At 41.3% G+C, this 24,283-nt stretch overlaps 1 protein-coding gene across 2 annotated transcripts in view; it reads left to right on the forward strand.

The window, feature by feature from the left end:
- ZDHHC2 (zinc finger DHHC-type palmitoyltransferase 2) overlaps positions 1-24,283 on the forward strand; it is a 71,853-nt gene that overhangs the window by 22,260 nt on the left and 25,310 nt on the right. For both annotated transcript variants that reach the window (XM_054029855.1, XM_054029854.1), the window contains exons 3-6: positions 10,343-10,437; positions 16,543-16,663; positions 17,810-17,879; positions 20,874-20,906. In XM_054029855.1, coding sequence (XP_053885830.1) covers positions 10,343-10,437; positions 16,543-16,663; positions 17,810-17,879; positions 20,874-20,906 — 319 coding nt within the window. The remainder of the gene's footprint in view (positions 1-10,342; positions 10,438-16,542; positions 16,664-17,809; positions 17,880-20,873; positions 20,907-24,283) is intronic.

Below are 24,283 nucleotides of genomic sequence, written 5' to 3' on the forward strand. Positions count from 1 at the left end.
ATCCGTTTTGACGTGTGTAAACTTAAAACACATCCGTAGTTCCCCATACCTGATCTGAGAATTTTGAAACAATAATACCAGTGGAGTTTTCTGCCCTTCCATGCAGAGACCAGATAGTGGTTCTGTAATAATTCCCTTGTAGTGCACTATATGGCACTCAAAATTCCCATTTTTATAATAGGCAGCACTGGTAGTCCTGCCTATATTTCCCATAAAACCCAGTTTTCAGTTGCTTATAACTTTGGCAAGTTTTAACCACTCAGGATGAAATTTCCTGTGCTGACTGTCTGCCTCAGGCTGAATGTTTGTGGAGAGTTTCAGCAAAAATTGTTCAGCCATTTCTGAGAATGAGATTAGAGAAAAATACATCGTTTTGCCCATATTTTTTATTTTAAAAAATCTTACAACTATTTCATTGAGAAACTCTAGTGCCTCCGTGCTTTGGAGCAAGGCTCAGAATTTGGCAGGTGGATTGCTTTTGTGTCAGAGATGTGCCTAGAAAAACTGCAAATTTGGCCAAGTTATAGCCTTTGAAAAATTTCAGGGACTTGGAAGTAGAGACCAGAGAAGGAGACTAGGATCGAATGGGTGAGGAGACTGGAACCAAGATGAGAAGCCCAGTGGGAGCAGAGACTCAGATGAGTTGCTGGGGAGGAAAACATGAGACTGAGGGAGGGGATAAAGGCAGAGTGGGTCAGAAAACCAGTTCTTGGGCACAAGTGGGCCATGGAGGTTTTTATAGCATGTTGGGGGGGCCTCACAAAGAAAAAGGTTGAGAACCCCTGCACTAGAACATGTTACACTGCAGTACCTGGGATGGAACTTAAGATTCCTGAGTCTCTCTGTTCCTTTGCAGTCCATGTGTGTGCCTCATCCTTTCTAATGCTGGTCCATATGGAGAATGACAACCTACTACTGCTATCAGTTTCTCCTTTGCCACAAGTTCTGTGAGCCTAAAGAAGGGGTGGGCAGACTATGGCTCATGGGCCACATCTGGCCCACCAGCTGATTTAATCCGGCCCTTGAGCTCCCTCTGGGGAGCAGGGTCTGGGGCTTGCCCCACTCCAACCGGGAAGCGGGGTTGGAGGATGCTCCGTGCGTGCCATGGCTCCCGGAAGCAGCGACATGTCCTCCCTCCGGTTCCTACGTTTAGGGGCAGCCTGAGAGCTCTGCACGCTGCCCCATCCGCAAGCACCGCCCCCGCAGCTCCCATTGGCTGCAGTTCCTGGCCAATGGGAGCTGTGGGCAGCACCTGCAGATGGGACAGTATGAAGAGCCACCTGGCCGCATCTCCGCGTAGGAGCTGGAGGGGGGATATGCTGCTGCTTGAGGTAAGCGCTGCCCGGAGCCTGCACCTCTGACCCCCAACCCCAGCCCTGATCCACCTCCGAATCTCTCAGTCCCAGTCCAGAGCACCCTCCTGCACCCCAAACCCCTCATCACCAGCTCCACCCCAGAGCCTGCACCCTCAGCCGGAGCCCTCACCTCCTCTCCCCCCCCCCATGTCCCTGCCCCAGCCCTGATCCCCCTCCTGATCTCCAAACCACTTGTTCCCAGCCTGGAGCACCCTCCTACACCCCAAATCCCTCATCGCCCAGCCCCACCCCAGAGCCTGCACTTCCAGCCAGAGCCCGAATCCTCTGCCCCAGCCCGGAGCCCCCTCCCGCACCCTGAACTTCCGCTAGCTGGAGGATTCTCTGCGACTTGAAGTCTTTAAATCACAGAATTTGGGGATTTCAACAGCAGAGTCAAGGGAAAGAGGTTGGGTGAGCTTTTGTGGCCTGGATCATGCAGGGGGTCAGACTAGATGATCATAATGGTCCCTTCTGACCTGAAAGTCTATGAGTCTGAGTTTTCTGGCTCCACCCCAGAGCCAGCACCTCCAGCAAGAGCCCTCACCCCCTCCTGCACCCAGCCCCAATTTTGTGAGCATTCATGGACTGCCATACAATTTCCATACCCAGATATGGCCCTTAGGCCAAAAGGTTTGCCCATCCCTGGTCTAAAGGTTCCAACTCTGCTGATGATCCATGTCAGTATCAATATGATGCCAAGTGATGGAATTTGTTTTCACTTTGCCTTTTTAATAATGTAAGAAATGAGACACAAAATCACTACGTTAAAGGAACGTTAAGGTTGCAAAGTCAAGCACTGAAAAGTTAGGAAATGCAGAATTAAGTTTGCCTGTGAAATCTTAATTTAGTCCCCTTTTGTGTATGTCTTATGATAGTATGAGATCATGTAAATAAGACTGTTTGTTTTTTCCATAAAACTCCTGCCTCATTCAGTGCACAGGATGGACCTATTAGGGGATTAAACAGGGTTGTGTAGTAAAAGAGGCTGTTCTCTGTAGGAACCCCTGGTTCATTTGTTTCAGAAGTTGGAAGGTGTGTGGGGAATGAGTTGAGATTGTAGGAAGAGAAAGTAGTCTCATGGTTGTGCAGTTGAATGCTGCCTTGGAAAATGGGATTCTGTCCCAGCCTCTGCAACAGAGATGCTGGGCAAGTCGCTTAAACCAAATTTTCCACAGCTGGTCACTAGGTGTGTGCGCCTCATTTTCTGGGTGCCCAACTTGATACTCTGGGATCTGATTTGAAGAAGAACTGAGCACTCACAGTTGCAAATGCAGTCAGTGGGAGTTGTGCTTTGAACATATAAAGTGCTGTATAATGCTAAGTACTCTGAAAAAACAGGTCCTTGTCATCTCAAATTGGGCACCCAAAATTAATAGAGGGGTAGCCGTGTTAGTCTGAATCTGTAAAAAGCAACAGAGGGTCCTGTGGCACCTTTGAGACTAACAGAAGTACTGGGAGCATAAGCTTTCGTGGGTAAGAACCTCACTTCTTGCATCTGAAGAAGCGAGGTTCTTACCCACGAAAGCTTATGCTCCCAATAGTTCTGTTAGTCTCAAAGGTGCCACAGGACCCTCTGTTGCTTTTTCCAAAATTAATAGAAACTTTTTTGACTTAATCCCTCTGTGCCTCAGATCGCTCTCTGTAAAATGAGGTAATACCCCCCTCCCATCTAACCTCACAGTGATAGACAATTCATTAGTGTTTGTGCAGGGCCAGCTCCAGGTTTTTTGCTGCCGCCGAAGCAACAAAAAAAAAAAGAGCTGCCCCGAGGGCCGGAATGCCGCCCCTTGAGAAGTGCCACCCCAAGCACATGCTTGGAACGCTGGTGCCTAGAGCCGGCCCTGTGTTTGTGAAGCACTTGGATTCTATAGCGATGAGCAGGGGCGGCTCTATGCCGCCCCAAGCACAGCAGTCAGTCGGTCGGTCACCAGCGGCATGCCTGAGGGTAGTCTGCGGTCACGCGGATTTCAGCTGCGTTTCTGCGGGTGATCTGCCGGTCCCGCGGCTTCGGCGTACCCGCCGCCAAAACCATGGAACCAGCAGACCTCCCGCAGGCACACCGCCGAAGGCCGCCTGACTGCCACCCTCACATCGACCAGCAGGCTGCCCCCGCGGCTTGCTGCCCCAGACACGCGCTTGCTGCGCTGGTGCTTGGAGCCGCCGCTGGTGATGAGTGATATAGAAAAGCCAATGATGAAAGTATTAATTTTGTATTGTGAACGGGGTTTGATTAGTATGCAGTAAATAAAGCCTAGGACCACTTGTAAAATGAGGATAATAAACAACATTGAATAGCTATTCATTGAGTAAACTGTTCGTTCTGGGTACTGAGTGAGGCAGGGGTCCTTTGGGGGAAAAACAGCATGTGATCACGTAATTAAAGCGTGTATCGTAATGCATACGTAGAAGGGTATGCAGACAACCTTAATTCTGGCAGCTCCTAACTTCTGAGTGCTTCACTTCTCAACCTTAATGTTCTTTTAATGTATTTTTGAGTGTAATTATAATTATAGTTTATTTGATATTTATATTGCACCAGAAAAGTCCTCTGATTTATCATCATTCTGTGCCATGAATGTGTGTGGTGCTGTCATCATATTGTTGTAAATCATAATGGAAAGTAAACAATATGCTGAATTGCATATTGTGTTGTCAATTAATGGGTTTATTGTTTTTCAAAATCATCCCTGCAAAAGGGTTTTCCCCTTTTCCAAGTGTGTTCTGTAGTGTCATGAATGTTTCCCATTTTCTATACAGTAACTTGTACTGGGTATGAAGTGCACTGCAATATTTTGTGCTGTGTCAGTGCCATGAAGGAGAACAGTTTGAATAGCCCTTGTTAATTATTTTATTTGTGAATTTCTCTGACCGTGGTCTGCAGTACCGTATAATTCTTTATTATATACTGCAGTTAAGTCCTGTTTAATTCTGTCATAACCCATCACTCTTTGTCATGTCACGTCACTGTGGAGGGATTATGTAGCCTCGTGAACTAGGATGTGTATTTTTTTGATCAACATTGCTTGCCTACTACCATTATCTGCTCTTTTCACATTAGCTAAGCCTTGGCTTAATTCTGGCCATCCCCCCTTTTCCTCCTGACACAAAGCAATGAAGATGGTCAGGTCATTTTTTCTTTGATTATCAATGATTGCTTGAAAGTATGAATGAATTGTGAGTAGTCTATTCATGTTGTTTCCATTATGCGTTTGTATAATGGATTATGTAACATTTTTGAAAAAGATACTTGCTTTTGAAAAGAGCAAAAGAGTTTTTCATTTTGACAAGAGAATTTACATGTTTGTGCTGAGCAGTGCCAGGCTTTTAAGAACCTTTTGTATGGAGAGGTGATAGCTTCTTCATAAGGGCTGACACTTGATTTATAATATAAGCCCTATTTTAGCCTTGCTCCCGCCTGTAAAATACTCAAAATGGTAATTTCCTCTTCAAATTTTGCATAAATAGTCTGTGGCCAGAGAACCATTTTTGTTCAAATTTGAGGTAATTCAGACCCTAAGGGTATTAATCATATCTTTAAAATTATTGTTAATGATGCTTTTAGCCATATCTGATACTTTTACCTACTAAAAGAGACTGATCCCAACAGATTCTTCATTTCCTATACACTCCCCTCAATTTTCTGCTTTTGGCTTCATTAGCACTAGCTGTTCCATTCCAGGAGAATCTGTTCTTTCTTCTTTACCACCTGAGCCAATTTTGTTATTCCTCATTCCTCTTTAGGGAAACAAAATTTAGAGGGAAAGGGTGGGAATGTTTTTTTTTTTTTTAAATCATCTGTGGCTGTTGAGAAGACTCCAGGAAATGAGCCTATCTGTATCCCCATGCCACATTTATGAGGGAAGAAAGTGCAGCTGTCCTTCATTTCCATGACTCTGGACACAAGACTGCCTTCACCCAGAACAATGTTGACTCATTGGAATCTCCTCAAAGGCAGCTGGACATGGATGCTGATGTAGTTCTCTGGGTTAAACTCTTCAGCACCTCATCTGCACGTTAAATATGGTGGTGTGTAAAGTTTCCTGCACAGTAGCATGCTTTCCAGCAGCACTGCCAGTCCCTGTATGTGAGAGGCTGGTGGTACACCCTCTTGTCCTGTGGATAAGTTAGTTCTCTTTCACCCATAGATGTAGGGAGAAAGTGGCAGAACTCTCTCTTCACTCACTCACTCACTCAGGGAGGTATGTAGTAGAATCTTCCTTCATGGGCATGATACACCTTTGATTCCAGCAAATGGAGGGAGAAGAACTTTGAGGGGCTAAAGAAAAAGATGTAATACTGTGGAATCCGTGGCATCTGTCCATGAAGTGCCATTACCAAATTACTTTGTCACTCTTCACAGGACTAGGGTATTGTCTGCTACCATGTCCATATCAGTCAGTAGTGGAGAGGTGGCAGCTGCCAGCGTCACTTTATCGGAGCACAACACAGGAAGCTCAGTTTCAACTCCCGTAGTCCCCAGAGAACTCCTATGCAGCCCAGTGTTTCTCCCTTAGTTGCAGTTTAGTGTGTCTACAGAATTGCTAAACTCTTCAGGCTTTCCCTGGCCACCCTAGCTCCACAGTGAGACTTCAGAGATTTCCAGGGACCTTTCTGATCCCAGACCTAATTCCCAGACTCCATACCTCAAGGCATTGAATCTGGTATGTCAGTGGAATAAAACTTTCACTGGATAAAGCAACAGAGGGTCCTGTGGCACCTTTAAGACTAACAGAAGTATTGGGAGCATAAGCTTTCATGGGTAAGAACCTCACTTCTTCAGATGCAAGTAATGGAAATCTCCAGAGGCAGGTATAAATCAGTATGGAGATAACGAGGTTAGTTCAATCAGGGAGGGTGAGGTGCTCTGCTAGCAGTTGAGGTGTGAACACCAAGGGAGGAGAAACTGCTTCTGTAGTTGGATAGCCATTCACAGTCTTTGTTTAATCCTGATCTGATGGTGTCAAATTTGCAAATGAACTGGAGCTCAGCAGTTTCTCTTTGGAGTCTGGTCCTGAAGTTTTTTTGCTGTAAGATGGCTACCTTTACATCTGCTATTGTGTGGCCAGGGAGGTTGAAGTGTTCTCCTACAGGTTTTTGTATATTGCCATTCCTGATATCTGACTTGTGTCCATTTATCCTCTTGCGTAGTGACTGTCCAGTTTGGCCAATGTACATAGCAGAGGGGCATTGCTGGCATATGATGGCATATATAACATTGGTGGACGTGCAGGTGAATGAGCCGGTGATGTTGTAGCTGATCTGGTTAGGTCCTGTGATGGTGTTGCTGGTGTAGATATGTGGGCAGAATTGGCATCGAGGTTTGTTGCATGGGTTGGTTCCTGAGTTAGAGTTGTTATGGTGCAGTGCGTGGTCACTGGTGAGAATATGCTTAAGGTTGGCAGGTTGTCTGTAGGCGAGGACTGGCCTGCCTCCCAAGGTCTGTGAAAGTGAGGGATCATTGTCCAGGATGGGTTGTAGATCACTGATGATGCGTTGGAGAGGTTTAAGCTGAGGACTGTAGGTGATGGCCAGTGGAGTTCTGTTGGTTTCTCTTCTGGGCCTATCTTGTAGCAGGAGGCTTCTGGGTACACATCTGGCTCTGTTGATTTGTTTCTTTATTTCCTTGTGTGGGTATTGTAGTTTTGAGAATGCTTGGTGAAGATCTTGTAGGTGTTGGTCTCTGTCTGAGGGGATGGAGCAGATGCGATTGTACCTCAGTGCTTGGCTGTAGATGATGGATCGTGTGGTGTGACCGGGGTGGAAGCTGGAGGCATGAAGGTAGGCGTAGCAGTCGGTGAGTTTTCGGTATAGGGTGGTGTTAATGTGGCCATCGCTTATTTGTACGGTGGTGTCTAGGAAAAATTGAACTAACCTCATTATCTCCATACTGATTTATACCTGCCTCTGGAGATTTCCATTACTTGCATTTGAAGAAGTGAGGTTCTTACCCATGAAAGCTTATGCTCCCAATACTTCTGTTAGTCTTAAAGGTGCCACAGGACCCTCTGTTGCTTTTTACAGATTCAGACTAACACGGCTACCCCTCTGATACTTTTCACTGGATAGTGGTTCCTTCCTCCTCCTTAAAAATGGAGATGAAATGGAGATCTATTTCCCAGTATTGTAGAGGTAAAATGCACAGGGAATAACACTCACAAATTAGCAAAAGGATATAGTACAGAGAGAGTCATATAATCAATATTTGCTTTCTTATCCATGTTTTGTACCATCATCATATTACTTATTTTCAAAATAGCAGATATTGACCTTGAGGCAATATGTATTATAGAGTAAATACAAATTGTTCTGACAAATGATTAAAGCTATCAAATAAAGTGACCAGTGCAGATGTTGATGTAATAAAGTGATATTTGCTTGCTATTGACCTGTGATATTCTGACTGATCTGAAGAATAGACTTACTTTTTTCCGAAGCCAGTCATCAGACTCCAGTTTGTCCTGTTTAGCAAAGTACCATACAATATGGTTTGATTCAGGTTTTTGTTTTTACAAATAAGTTAACTTATGACTGGCATGTGAACTGAGAATACATTTTTAAAGAGTTTCTGCTTGTCTTTAACTTTAACAAAAATTCAGTTTCAGCTACATTATTCCACTATTACTTTTGATATTTTGAACTCACGAAAGTGGGGAAATTCAGAACTGAAATTGTTGCTACAACTTTTACTCTGCCTTCTTGCATGTGTGCATTATGGAAACGTCATTAGCACTGAGTAATCTGGCATACTACTTGGCAAGTGTTGCCAACTCCCTCAACTTTTTCACAATGGCTTCAGCCCTAGTCAAAATCATGCCAATCTCACAATGATGAGACACGCTCCAGACCACTAGTGAATTTGAGCCCTTTGATTGGCTGCTCGCCTCGCTTGAGTACCTCCTGGGGCAGAATAACCAATCAGAGCTGCTACAGGGTGCTGTGTCCCTCTCTCCCTCGCAATCCGAAGCTGTTTTCATAGGAGGGAGCTAAAGGGCCCAGTAGCATCTCGCCTGGGAGGGGCTGAGGGTGGTGAAGAGCTGCCCCCCACCCAAGCTTGCTGGAAGAGAGGAGATTCTGCTGTAGCCCCCCCTCAGAGGGAGAAGAAATGAGGCTTGTGGAGGGGCAGAACTGATGACTGGAGTTGGAAGGGGAAGAAATAATTGCCAGGCAGGGGACATGCGGATGAGAGATCCTTCAACAGGAGCCAAAATCACCTTACCCAATAAATTTGGGAGCGTGGGTAACAGTAATTGTCACACACTCACAGGTGTGTGTGTGGGGGCGGGGGAGTTCAAAAAATAACCAGAAGACAGACCAAAAAAACACAATATAGTCTTTTTTCCCCTAAATCTCTTCATTTTTTGGGAGGGGGGGTCAATCTTGCAGGTTTTGGGAGTGCGATTCATGATTTTTTTATCTCTTGAGGTTGGCAATACTGTAATACCCAAAACCCTGGGCTAATTCTATAGTGGTAATGTTTCACACACTAGAGGGGGACTGGATTGTCTTATCTATAGCCGCAGACAGTGCCATGCAGTGGAAATGGTCCACTTCCACTTTGTGTGAGTGGTTCTAGGGAAGCTGTGTAAGGAGTGTACACATGTGCAGGCATTTTGTGTGGTGTAGAGACCACTTGCACAGCAGGGGCAGAGCATTCTGGGCAGATCCTCTCTCCAATTCATCATATAGGGTATGTGTAAGCGCCGTGTGCTGCAGCTGTACAGCATGCTGCAGCCTGGAGGAATGGGATGGATTCTTCTTTTCTGCACATCTTCCTTGTATCTGGTCAGGCTGCTTGGAGTGGGCACTGGAGTTTGGCTTTGTCCTTCATTACAGTGACTATGCTATATGTTAATGTGAGGAATATCAAGAATACTGAACAATTATTGGACGTACAATGAGTGGTGTTCATAAAATTTCACCATCCACTTAAGACAGATTTGCTGACATAGTTCTCATTATAAGAATAGAGAATGTGACAAAATACCACAACACAGTAAATCTTGATTGTACTATTAAGAGCGACAAGAACACATCACAATGGATTTAAAGAATAAACTGTTTTGACCATTTAAAAACCTGCATTTGGACTGTGTAACAACAAAACTACCATAAACAAATAACTAGTACACATTAAGGCTAATATTCAAATCCAAATGTATCCATGTACAGTATCTGAAAGATTCTCATAGCCTGTGCAGCATAAAGTTTAGGTCGTTTTATTCCCTTTCTTGCACAGCTAACAATTTCACATATGGCTCATAATACTGAAAGGGAGGGAAGGATCGATTAAGTTTACCCAATGCATCCAGGAAAATACTGGAAGTACTTTGTGTTTTTTGCGTTTACTGATTAGGGTTTTACTACCTTAATTCAGTTTAATATTTATAGTTAAACAAAAATTTACTGTTGTAAAAAATATTAAGTTTCACTGCAACATCTTGTTTACCAATATCATTACACTGTATTAAACTGATATATTTGTGTATACCTGTATGCTTAAGGCTGTTTTAAAAAAATATATATATATAGAGTGATTTTTTTTCTTCTTCAAAAGTTGCAGGCATAGTTTAAGTTGTGGTGCAGACATGCAGCCTACCTTCCAAAGTAGGGCAGCAGGACAGAAGAGATGCCATGTGTTCCACTTGTCGATCAAAGGCAACCAGGATGGAGGGATGGCTGGACCAAATCTGAATCATTGGCATTGCAACCCTGTGTGCCAAGTTTGGGATTTGGCCTACCTGCTGCATGGGCAGCCAGGCCAAATTAACATTGCAACATGGCACATGGGGTCACAGTGCCACTAACATTTGCAGAAACTATTAAAAGTTGTAGTGTGTGTTAAAAGTTGCAGTTTCTGCAACAAAATTGTGGCACATGATTTTCTTACAGCCTTAATGATGCCGATAGTTTGCTTATATAATGTAATTAGTATGCTGTTGTTGTTCTCTTCTGTATAATATATTAATTACATCCCTCTTTAATTTTAGTTGTGTGCCTGATTGCCTATCACCTATTTTTCATGCTGTTTGTCTGGTCTTACTGGAAAACAATCTTTACATTACCAATGAATCCTTCAAAAGAAGTAAGTTGAGATTTGGGACAAATTACATTTATGTTTGTTTCTGGTATATGCAGTTTTCAGGTGATTTTAAGTGGTCAAGTGACATTTCGGAGGCTGGATAACTTTACACTTATACCTTGTATACCTGAAGGTCACCAGTTCTAATGTGGCCCTGGCTGGTAGTGATAAGTGATTGTTACCATCATGTTGGTGCTTTGATATATTATGGGAAAGAAATTAAATGTAGCAAACATTTGTGTGCTAACAGAGGACAATAAAATAAAAATGTTTTAGTTAGGGAGATGTCCACTCTTTGGGGAGTAGTGCACATAAATATATACTTTTTTGCAAATGTATTTGAGATTGAGTGTTTTAAGTTCTCGCCTTAGTTCAGATGTCCTATTGTCCTAGTGTCAGTTATATTCTGAAAAATCACTTTTGCCTACCATTCAAAAAGTACTGGTTTCTGAACATACACAGTCAAGTCCTCATGCTGTCATTGCACGAAGGGGTAAGAGGGACTTCTAAAGTGGACACCCCCTACTGGCTCAGGCAGAGAGAGGCTCACTTGTGGGTCACCTTGTAGAACAGCTGCCTACAGACTTTGAGAATCCCAATGAGTCTTTGCTCAGGTAAGGTCTAGGGTGTTCATACTGTAAGTCCAGCTACAGTTGACTCAGCTAATCAGTTAAATATAAATTCTAATGTCTAGTTATAATACTACAGAGAGATAGGGAGTATCCACTTGTCTGGAGGAGTATGAGGAAGATGGAGCAGAATGCTGGATTCATCCTAATAAGCTCCAAGAATAGTACATGTTGCCTCTTGAATCAGGTTCCATCAGGAATCTCTAGGTACCATTCTTTGAAGCATATGGAACTTTCACACCAGGAACTGGAAAAACTAGAAGACAAAATTATGCTTCTCTTATGCACTACAATCGTTGGAACTATGTGTGTGAGTAAAACAGGCAGGATTTGGCCCTAATTTTGAAGAATAGTTATCTGTTGCTCTTTAAAGTAATCACTACATAAGCAAGAAGTACGTTTTCCTGTCTAATTTATCCAGTTACCATACTATGGACTCACTACCATGCCTCCATAGTTGAGGTTGCATTAAGAGTTTTTTTTATTTTGTTTCCCTCATCCTCATCTGTTTGATCTCAGAAAGCAAACTGGTTGAAATCTTCTGGATAATGTAAAAGAGAAGGATAATTTTTCATCCAGAAAACTTCATGGCTCTGCAGTAGTTTCCATATCCAAGTTAATCAAAACTTAACAGCTTGAAAAAATCATGCAGAGCTTCAGAAAATGTTCTTAATCTCCACTGCCTCCGCCACAGGGTTCACTTTTAAACTCCCAAATTGGCACATGTACTTTGGCCTACATTGAGCATAGACTTGTAAAGTCATGGAGCTTTTTAAAAAGGTGAATAACTAACAATGTAGATGTCATTTTTTAAAATGGAATCCCCTTCATTATATTTGGTGTATGAAAGTAAACCATCTCTATTAGCCAACCAAACCAGCTGCAACCTTCTGCCTCCCTGCCCTCTTGGACACTCCTTTATTCCCTCATGGGCCTTGCACAACACCCCACCCTCCTCCGTTGGCCCTCACCCCGCAAGTAAGCTAAATAAACTGGCCATGCTTAACTAGCCAAAATTGTCTTCAGGGCTGAGATGGATGTGGAGACCTATGTTACTCCTCCTCCTCCGTCCTGAGCTCCAGATGTCCACTGCATTAGTGCTGCTAATATGAAGGGGAAAGGAGTCCAGGAGATCTGGCTGTATTTTAAAAAAGCCTTATTGAGGGCACAGGAACAAACCATCCCGATGTGCAGAAAGAATAGCAAATATGACAGGCGACCAGATTGGCTTAACAGTGAAATCTTCGGTGAGCTTAAACTCAAAAAGAAAGCTTACAAGAAGTGGAAACTTGGATAGATGACTAGGGAGGAGTATAAAAATATTGCTTGAGCATGCCGGGGTGTAATCAGGAAGGCCGAGGCACAATTGGAGTTGCAGCTAGCAAGGGATGTGAAGAGTTTCTACATGTATGTTAGCAACAAGAAGGTTAGGGAAAGTGTGGGACCTTACTGAATGGGGGAGACAACCTAGTGACACATGATGTGGAAAAAGCTGAACTACTCAATGCCTTTTTTGCCTCGGTCTTCACAGACAAGGTCAGCTTGCAGCCGCTGCACTGGGCAACACAGTATGGGGAGGAGGTGAGCAACCCTTAGTGGTGAAAGAACAGGTCAAGGACTATTTAGAAAAGCTGGACATGCACAAGTCCATGGGTCCAGAACTGCATCCAAAGGTGCTGAGGGAGTTGGCTGATGTGATTGCAAAGCCATTGGCCATTATCTTTGAAAATTCATGGTGATCGGGGGAGATCCCGGACGATTGGAAAAAGGCAAATATAGTGCCCATATTTAAGAAAGGGAAGAAGGAGAACCAGGGGAACTACAGACTGGTCAGCCTCACTTCAGTCTCTGGCAAAATCATGGAGCAGGTCCTCAAGGAATCCATTTTGAAGCACTCGGAGGAGAGGAAAGTGATCAGGAACAGTCAACGTGGATTCACGAAGGGCAAGTGATGCCTGACCAACCTGATTGCCTTCTATGATGAGATAACTGGCTCTGTGGATATGGGGAAAGCGGTGGATGTGATACATTTTGACATTAGCAAAGCTTTTGATATGGTCTCCCACAGTATTCTTGCCAGCAAGTTAAAGAAGTATGGATTGGATGAATGGACTATAAGGTGAGTAGAAAGCTGGCTAGATTGTTGGGCTCAACAGATAGTGGTCAAGGGCTCAATGTCTAGTTGGCAGCCAGTATCAAGCGGAGTGCCCCAGGAGTCGATCCTGGGGCTGGTTTTATTCAACATCTTTATTAATGATCTGGATGATGGGATGAATTACACCCTCAGCAAGTTCGTAGACGACGCTAAGCTGGGGAGAGAGGTAAATACGCTGAAGGGTAGGGATAGGGTCCAGCGTGACCTAGACAAATTAGAGGATTGGGCCAAAAGAAATCTGATGAGGTTCAACAAGGACAAGTGCACAGTTCTGCACTTAGGACGGAAGAATCCCATGCACCACTACAAATGGGGACCGACTGGCTAAGCAGCAGTTCTGCAGAAAAGGACCTGGGGATTACAGTGGATGAGAAGCTGGATAGGAGTCAGCAGTGTTGAGTCAGAAGGCCAACAGCGTATTGGGCTGTATTAGTAGGAGCATTGCCAGCGGATCGAGGGAAGTGATTATTCCTCTCTATTCGGCACTGGTGAGGCCACACCTGGAGTTATTGCGTCCAGTATTGGTCCCCCCACTACAGAAGGGATGTGGACAAATTGGAGAGAGTTCTGTGGCGGGCAACAAAAATTATTAGGGGGCGTGGGCACATGACTTACGAGGAGAGGCTGCGGGAACTGGGCTTATTTAGTGTGCAGAAGAGAAGAGTGAGGGGGACTTGATAGCAGCCTTCAACTACCTGAAGCGGGGTTCCAAAGAGGATGGAACTAGGCTGTTCTCAGTGGTGGCAGATGACAGAACAAGAAGCAATGGTCTCAAGTTTCAGTGGGGGAGGTCTAGGTTAGATATTAGGAAACACTATTTCAATAGGAGGGTGGTGAAGCACTGGAATGGGTTACCTAGAGAGGTGGTGGAATCTCCATCCTTAGAGGTTTTAAGGCCCGGCTTGACAAAGCCCTGGTTAGGATGATTTAGTTGGTGTTGGTCCTGCTTTGAGCAGGGGATTGGACTAGATGACCCCCTGAGTTCTCTTCCAACCCTAATCTTCTATGATTCTATGCTCCTACCTCAAACCCACAACTTTGGCTCCCATATTCCCCTCACCACCACTCAGAAAAAATACTCAAGATAATTAAATGACATAAGTTATACAGGGGGAAGTAGTGAGAGCACCATCCAATACACGTAGGTAAATACGTTATGGATGTGCTTGTCATGTGACCTCCATAATTGCAGGTCAATTAAGAGTCCTTTTGTAAATCATATTTTAACCATCCTGCTGTCCACAAACCCCACTACCATTTCATAGCAAAGAGCTATTACTATGAAAAGTTTTATGGTTAAGAAGAAGAAAATGTTCAGACATGTAGGAGGAAAAATTTCAAGTGGCAAGCACTCATCATTAGCTTTTTTTTCAAAAAGTATAAACCATTTGCTTTTCACTGATTTATGCACAAGAATTGGATAGTAAGTTTGATGCTGAATTGCTTATGTAACCTTAACTTGTGATTTCCAGGGTTAACGTTGGGCTTTTTCAAATGCGCCCCTCCCCCCCTTTTTTTTAAACTTGGGAACTATGAACACTTTTACAAATAATTTATCCTGAAAAATCATTGCGGAATTGAACCGTTTATTTAGAGAAATGTTCTGCAACAATACAGTCATCAGTGACTTCTGTTGAGCTTAATTTAGCAACGTTTGCTGTATCTTTTTGTGGGGAAATATTAAAAAAAAATTAAGTTAATCTATTTTTTCATTTGGTATTTACATGCTATGATTTTTATAATTATACTCTTTTGGAGTGTCAGGTTGTGCATGAAGACTATATAGGAATAATTAGAAGAAGGATCCACTCAAATTCTTATAGACGAATTTCAATAAAAGATGTTGAGAAAAGGCTGCTACTGAGTGCTAATCATATGATAAATCATTAATTAAACCTGGGGTGGAAAGCAACTATTTCATGTTGTTAGAGTTTAAAATGGACTATCGGATTAAATGCAGCAAATTTAGGTATTAGAAGGCAATGTCTACTGTTCCAGTAGTGCTTTTGAACTTCATTGTCAGCGACATTATGCAACAACATCCTTGTTCAGCAGTGTAGAAACAGATGCTAAAGGAAAGGTCTACTGGACATCATTCCTTTAATTAGAAGTAATTTAGTGCTACAAAATACTCTGGATTCTATGTAAGCATAAAATGATGTACAGTAGAACCTCAGTTATGAAAACCTTGGGAATGGAGATTGTTCGTAACTCTGAAATGTTCATAACTTTGAACAAAATGTTATGGTTGTGCTTTCAAAAGTTTACAACTGAACATTGACTTAATACAGCTTGAAACTTTACTATGCAGAAGAAAAATGCTGTTTTTAACCATCTTAATTTGAATGAAACAAGCCCAGAAGCAGTTTCTTTACCTCGTCCAAGCTTTTTTTAAAAAACTTTCCCTTTATTTTTTAATAGTTTACATTTAACACAGTACTGTACTGTATTTGTCCTTTTTGTCTCTGCTGCTGCCTGATTGCCTACTTCCAGTTCCAAATGAGGTGTGTGGTTGTTCATAACTCTGAGGTTCTACTGTAATACTGCTCCTATTCCTTTATAAGGTTAAAATAGCCATAACTCCCTAGTATGTTCTTCCTGTGCTGCTTGAGTAGTCTGCCAGGTGTGTTGAGGGAGAAAATTGACATTGCATAGTGTGCACTAATTTGTTGACTTTGCTAAGTATGATTCCTTAACACAATTCCCCTTCCTGCTTTCCTACCTATTGCGTATTATATTTTCTTTGCCCCCCGCTTATGACATTGAAAGACTAAAGTAACTAACTTCTGTTCAGTAGCCAGTTGGATTTATTCTGTATCACAGGGGTGGACTTTGGGCTTGTCTAAAGGAACACTTAGTTTGTGTCAAGTTGGGATGTGAATTTAAATCTACTCTGCATTAGCCTGCTGCCGATGAACTGTGTGGACCCTGCTGACATGCATTAACAGTTCATTAATACGCTTTGACGTAGTCTTCTTTGAAACTTGTAGAGAGAATGGTAACCAAATGGTCTAAGGATATATCAATTAATCTTGCTTAATTTTAAACATTTGGAGTTCCTGTTTTACCTTAAGGAGAGCAATCAATATTAGGTTGATACACAGTGGAATTAGGAAATGTTTTAAATTGCTTTTGACTAAGAAGAGAAATAAAAAAACACCAAAACTTGAATTTGTGTGTCTTGGGAACAATGGGTTGTTTGCTACAGTATTTTACACATACACCATCATTATTTAATGAATACCTTTTCCTTTAGTCGGAGTAAAAGTCCATAAAGATGTCATTTTCTAGGCATTAGTAATTAAAAATTACATTATTTTCCAGTTCCATCTGTCATATGCAGACAAAGAACTGCTGGAAAGGGAGCCTAGAGGTGAAGCCCAGCAAGAAATTTTTAGGCGAGCAGCCAAGGACCTTCCTATCTATACAAGGACAATGTCTGGAGGTAAATGCTGTTTGTTTCTGTGGTCAATGAGACATGTGTCTTGGTACATTTCACTGTCAGTAGGAAGTGAGATTTTTAGATATTGTTTTAAAAAAATGAATTGTCTTTCAAAGCTTAAAAGAAAAAACTGACCTAAGAATGATGCCTATTATTTTTATTTAGTAGAAATACATTATTTAACATACTGCAAATGCAGATTCTATGTAATAATGAGTAATTATGGTAATAGAATTAACAAGACACTAAAAACATAAAAAATGTTAATACTCAAATATTAGTCAAAGTTAATCTGATTTTTCTATTTTGCTTTATACACACCCACAATTTGTAACTGAAAACTGATTGAAAACACTCTAATACTATTAAAATCCTAACTAGTGTCAAGACTGGTTTCAAGAGCAGCACTAGTTTACCTGTAGTTATTTGATAGCTTGCAGTATTAACAAACACTACAAGAAGGTGAAATATATATTTTAAGGTTATATAATTTGACTTTTATTTTTCATTCCTGAAAAGGTAAATATTAATATCAAATTGTCTATGGCACCTACTATTGTGGCACCTATGCACGTCCACTACAGTGATGAAGAAATATGAGCAAGAGCAAACGCCAAATCTGAAAACTAAACAAAGGCCTTATATTGTATCATGTACAATGTCATTAGTTTCAGATTATGCATGTCTGCCAAGTAAGCAAATCCTAAAGGCAATATACAAAATAAAATCTATTATTAGCATAAACTCCTAAAATGGCTTCTTAGAATTAATGTAAATTTATTTATTAATTACTAATCATGTTACATAGCCTTTTACTGTATTTTTTGGTTTTGCAATGCTGACTTTTCTTCATTTGAAAAGTAGCCTCAGTGAAAAGCTTTAATAAATAATCCAGAATGCAATTTGTTGCAATATTTCTCATGTGTATTAAAAATTCAAAGTGCACTTGATTAGTAGCTCTGAGCCAGCCTTTATGTGAGGTGCTGAACACTTGCAACTCTCACTAAATTAAAATTGAATCACTTTATTGGAAGTTTCAGGGAATTCAGGATCTGATATAAATATTTATTTTGGAGTGGGTCTAATGATGTTAAAATTTGCATAACCTTATGTTAGATCTAATATTCCGTGGATATTTTTTCTTCTCAGCAATCAGATACTGTGACAGATGCCAACTTGTAAAACCAGACCGCTGCCATCACTGTTCCGTTTGTGACAAGTAAGAACAATTTTTTAATGTTTAATAATAATTGTTAAATCTTGTTAATGCAAAAGAAAATAATTATAAAAAAATGCCTCTGCTAAATGGTAAAGAACTGAGCAATACATTTTTGCTACTTTCTTATTTATTACAAAAAAATATTTGGTGTTTTCTTACAAAGAGACTCTGAAAGGTATTTTTAAAGGTTTGTTTCTGCTTTTAATTTTCTTTACAAATATCAAGAATGTTTACTTTCCTTTTTTTGTTTTTTATTGGACAATTTCTTGGGTGAGTTCAGGGAGGTGTGATTTAAATCAGTGATTAAAAGTACCAGTTTTAATCATGATCTAAATCAGCAAGCGGGAAACCTTGATTTAAATAATTAATTTTAATCTTATATTACATCTGTACTTTTTAGTTATTTTTCTAAAGAGAGGTACTTTTTTCACTAGTAACCATTAAAACCTGTTGTTTTGTAACTAAATATAGCCTTTATTATCCATTTGATACTCTCTTTTGCTAACTTGTAGGATATACTATATCTGTATACATTTATTTAAGCAATTATATAGCTTAATATACATTTATTCAGATTTTTATTTTTTTTGATTGTCAGAAAATAGCAAATGAGCCATTTCTTGTTTTATGAGTTTTTTTTTTTAACTTGTTATGTGTCAAGCTGCCTTTGCATGGAAATTGGAATTCAATGAAAAATGAACAAAACCAGCATTTAAAATTTTTTTTTTAATGAATAAAACTACCCTAAATGTGTAGGATACATAAAAAAATCAGCTTCATCAAACTGTTTTGTATTTCAAATTGATTTATTAAACAAAAGAAGTATTGTCTGTAATTAGTGAATTGAACAGTGATTCTGTCCACTATGTCCTTTGGGATTTTAGAACTAGTAGATCTCATCCTCACACCTTGTTTTTATTCATGTATTGTAGAGGAAAACAAGCATTCCTGCTTTTTCAGCTCCCAGTGGGTTGCTCAACTTTGAATGAACTAGTCATTGAACTGAGCTAGTTGAATAAACTGAATTTAAGCTGTTATTCTCTCTGCCCCTGTCAAAAGCTAGGGCTACGTCTTCACTACGGGGGAGGGACGATTTAAGATACGCAAATTCAGCTACGCGAATAGCATAGCTGAATTCAACGTATCTGAGCCGACTTACCCCGCTGTGAGGACGGCGGCAAATCGACCTCCGCGGCTCCCCCGTCGACAGTGCTTACTCCTACCTGCGCTGGTGGAGTACAAGCGTCGATTCGGAGATCGATTGTCGCGTCCCGACGAGATGCGATAATTCGATCCCCGAGAGATCGATTTCTACGTGCCGATTCACGTGAGTAGTGAAGATGTACCCTAGGTTTAGCACTTCAATAAATTCTGGCTCCAGGTGCTTAGCCAGTGACTTTCACCAGTTCAATGGCTTGAATTTCTTTAAAATTGTGGCAGCAAACATCTACTTACTGAATATTGAATTTAATTTAGTTTAAATTATTTTAATAGATTTATAGTAAATTTAGGCCTTAAATGTAGGTTGTCAGTTTCAAATTTAATTTTAAATAGGTTGATTTTTAAAAAGAAAAAATGTATTGAATTTAAATTTTAAAAAGTCTTTCACTGATTTTTATGCACCCTAGATAACTCGCATGTGGATTAGGAGTGCTCTCATCCCTTAGTAGAAGGGTGAGGGTGTTGAATTGTTAATGAAGAGCTTTTCTCCTGAGTGTTTTAGTTAAATTGCTGTTAACAAAATGTGGGGCTTTAATCAGTCTAAATAAAGATCACTAGCCTTCTTAAATAATCATATATCACTTCCTTGGTATCTCTGAGGTCTTAAACTTACTAGTTCTCCAGTCAATCATTGTCTTCCAGAGTGGACATAACTTGTGAAGGATAAAAACCTGGATCCCCCCACACTAAGCTCCTCTACCCTTGATCCTGCTGGGATGAGCCTGCCTGCCCACACCTGGTGCACATGGCATGGAGGGCCAGGGCTCTGAGGTGTTTCTGGGGCGGGCCGGCCCTTGCATTGTGTCAGGGTTGAGTGTAGCTCATCGCCGAGTCCATGTCCTTGGGTGGGGCTGCAGGGTGATCTCCCACCTCTGTGCAGCCAGTGGCCTGTACTCCCCACTGCCATGCTGGAGCCTCCAAATTTATTTATTGACAAATAAAATGTGCAGAATTTTAAGATATTGCGTGCAGAATTTTTATATTTTTGGTGCAGAATTCCCTCAGGAGTAATTATCTCTAGTGCTTAGGAGCCCTAGTCATGGACCAGGACCCCATTGTGCTAGATGCTGTACAAACACAGAACAAAAAGACCATTCCTTCCCCAAAGAGACAAGAGATGGATACAGACAGACAGACGGGGAGGACAAGGAAAGAGGCACTATTGGTCAGCATGGGTAGGCAGTGGTCTCAGCACACAAGCAGCCTAACTGACATCAGGAATTTTGTAGGCATCACAGCAAAGGAGAGTTCTTTTTTTTTTTTTAAAAAGAGTTTGAAGGAGTACTGGGGTAGCTTTGCAGCTGTTTATAGGCTGTGCCTCCCAAGCATGAGGAGCAGCTTGAGAGAAAGCACAAATGTGCTTGTGTGAAAATTTAACAATTGGGCATCGGAGGCTGGCATCATAAGTTGATCTTTGTGAACTTCTGCAACAACTTGTGGATAATGTAAATACAAATTCGTGGTAATGTGCTCATATATAGTGACTTGTTAAGTTATGTAACAAAATATGGCAAAACTATAATTTGAACTGCCAACTACACTTTTCAAAGGGGGAAAAAGCCTACTTGTTCTGTTGTAGGCAGGTGGTATATTATGTGGGCAGACTTGAATATAACTGTGAATGAGATTTATTCTGAAGAAGTCTATGTAGCTGATTGTCAACCCATTCTCCTGGATATATGAACTCAGATGTTTTGTAGCAATTGTGTTAAGTTTAAACTCTAAATCTCCTGTTTATTTTAACTATTAATATATAATTGTTTTCTTTTAAAGATGTATTTTGAAAATGGACCATCATTGCCCTTGGTGAGTATAGTTCATTCATCTAATTTCGGAAATGAAAGGTGATACAGTTTTGAGGGGTTTGATGTGAAAGACAGACTTCACTGTTACAAGAGACTGGAGTTAAAACACATTCCTGGTGTCTTGTCTTTCTACAGTGTCTTAATACATTGGTGCTGTGATCTTGATCTGGAGCCCCTTGCACTACTGTAATTTCAACATTTAATAATAATCTCACTTGTTTTCCAGTTGCATAGTCAATACTTATAGCAGTTGTATCTGACTTTCATGCTCACCGTACCATGTGTCCCAGAAGTGGGGTACCCCAGTAGTGTAAATGTTTCTAAAATAAATTAGGACATTGGTTTATAGAACTCTTTTAAAACTCTTCTGGCCTTCAAACAACCCCCCTACCTCTCCAAATTCATCATCAGAAGCAAGCATCCCACAGACCAGGATACACCAGCTTAAAGTGGCACCAGACCTTGCCAGAACAACAGATGCAAAACCTACAGACATATCTCCACCGCTAGAATGATCAACACCCCCACAACACATCTTTCAAGATCCACGAGTCCTACACATGTCTATCACAACATGTGGTGCATCTCATCCAGTGCACTAAGTGCCCCAATAACAATTATGGGCATGGCTACACTTGCAGATGTAGAGTGCTGGGAGTTAAACCAGCCTTCAGAGACCGCAGCAGGGAAAACGCTGCCATGTGTTTACACTGTCAGATTCAAGCGCACTGGTGTGGCCACATTAGCAGCTCTTGCAATGCCACAAAGAGCAGTGCATTGTGGTAGCTATCCCAGCGTGCAAGTGGCTGCAATGTGCTTTTCAAATGGAGTAGGTGGGATGGAGTGTGTAAACTTAGAAATCAAATTAGAAACCCATTGCCTCAAGCTACATACTGCAAAAGTAGCACTCAGTTGACACACAAAGGGCAGTTAACAGATATATTTATCCAGACCATAGGCTTTTAGGAATACAAACTAATTTCCTTTCAGTAGAGTTGGCTTTGTTTACCCATTTGAAGACATTCTCTATCCAAATTGATAGATTTTGTATAGGGCAGACATATCAGACTCAAAGCAAGTCTCTTTCACTTTCATTTTAATCCAATAAACCCTGAGCCAAAATGAGGCAGGTAGAGGAAAGAGTGGGTGCTGGTAGTGTATTGATGAATTTCAAGGGACATTTTACGAAATCCATAATACAGATTTGTACTTAACTTGTTGAAGTCATAGAAGCCCTGAACCCCCTTGTTCCCACTCTTTTAAAGAATAACTCCTTTAAATCCTTTACCAATTCCGTTTATTTGATCACTGTATCCTTTCCCTAGGGAGTACCTGCACTGGACATCTACTCCACATTTACATAATGAGTTACAACATCATAGCCTAACTCCCGTTTCATGTTTGCCCCAACTAAGCCCCCCAGAGCCCACTATGGGGATGGCACACTTCCCCCCACACTTCATCTTGGACAGTCTGGCAGTAAGGGAAAATTCCTTCCCAGTCCCTGGAGAAAGGAGTGACTAGTGCACTGCCCACAGCAGATTTTGACAAAACCCGTTATGTCACCACTTCTAGTTGCTGCTCTGCCTGGTCCAGGTAAAAGAGGGTTTTTCCTGCACTGGAATGGACCTATATAGTCCCTCCATTCTCTTCTGGTCGTGTGTGTGTGTGTGGGGGGGGGGTTAGGGTTGGAGGGGGCGGAATGGGTCAGTGTCACCATGCTGACCTGATCTGCAGCCATGTCACTTTCTGGCATTCTAGCCCTTAAAGGGGCACACACCTTTTCCAATAAGCCAGACAACGGCCGCCACCACTTGATATGCTGTGAGGTCACTCTTCAAAAGAAAATTAAGGAAGATTGCCTTTCCGTTAATCCAGTCAATTGAACTAAGAGTCTGCCAAAAGATTAAGGTGAATCATGCCTTTGTTTTAAGGAAGTATAGCTTGTCTATGTTGTGTGCGTTAATCCACAGGTAGGGTCTAAATTCTATTGTGCAGCAGTAGGTAGTGTACTAACTGGCTGTGTGGCCCCTGCTGGCTCGTACTAAACGCTTGCACTAGAGAGCTCAGGGTGTGCCAGCAGAGTCCACATGGCTGGTTAGTGTGAAACACGCTGATGCACACCCAAGCCTGGTGTGCACTAACCCACTGTGTAGACAAACTCTTTGAATGATTTCTTTGTAGCTTGCCACTTTAGAGTTCCACCTTACGTTTCTTTAGCATACAACCTATGTTATACTCCATTTATTTAGCTTATTTCCCCTTTACACATTAATATAGTTCCTGCATTTTTTGGATGTTTTTGCACAGATGCAGACCTGATCATTCTTAAGTTAGGCACTTAGCAGTTCTGAAATAACACATTTTTAACCCAGCTAATCTTTAACTAATTAGATAACAGACTTGGGAGGTTTTAATATCTACTTGGGGAAATAGTAACACACAAAACCCCACATGCACACTCTTAACGGAAGGTTGGAGAACTCGGGTGTCTCTGAATTCTATGCTATGGCCTACTGCAGTGCCTATTCGCCTAAAATCAAACCTGCTTTAGCATTCCTTATTAGTAATAAACTTCATTTATCATTTGACCAAATAGTTATCCAGATCCAAACTCAAACCTGGCCCATGTTCCCTATAAGATGCAGCCAGTCTTCACTGATGATGGTTTAGGTCAGGAATGCTTCAGGAAATCTGCTGCAGCAGAATCCTCCTTTGCTTCTTTGGAGACTACAGAGAGGGTTATCTTTTGCATTGTAAAGATAAGGTTTTTTTTCTTGGTGTTGATCTGTTTTAAAATACAGTCTTTTTTTATTAATTGAGTCATTTCAAGTTTCGGCACTTCATAAGCTTGATTGATTTGTCTCTTTTATATTAAATATTCCTTAAGGGTTAAGAGTTTTTCACTTTGTCTCTTTGTTTGAGGTTAGGATTCTCTATTTCATCCTTTCATTCAACATGTTAAGGATTGTGATTCCAAAATCCTGACTCTTTCAAACAATTTTAGTCTTGTTCAAAATACGTGCAACTATAGTTATGAGATCATAAATGTAGTGTCGCTTCATTCCAGTTGGTAATGGCTTGATATTGTTTCCAATGTACCCATCTCAATAATTTGATTATCTTGTATTAGTTAGTTTTAAATGTTTAAGCAGTAGTATAATAGTAAAACATCATATTGGAGGTTGCCATAGTTAAGACTTGGAAGTTTCTCCACAAAATCCTGATATTCATCCATATGTTAATTTGTCAAAAAGATTCCTTTCAAATTAGGCCCTTTCTATGCCTGATTTCAGCCTGCGGATTTTTGTTGACATTGAGAAAGCATGGGGAGGACTTGTGGAAGTTCTTTGAAATACTACTTTGGAGTCCAAAAGC

The sequence above is a fragment of the Malaclemys terrapin genome, chromosome 5 (assembly GCF_027887155.1).
Source record: "Malaclemys terrapin pileata isolate rMalTer1 chromosome 5, rMalTer1.hap1, whole genome shotgun sequence".
In the NCBI taxonomy this organism is placed as follows: Eukaryota; Metazoa; Chordata; order Testudines; family Emydidae; genus Malaclemys; species Malaclemys terrapin.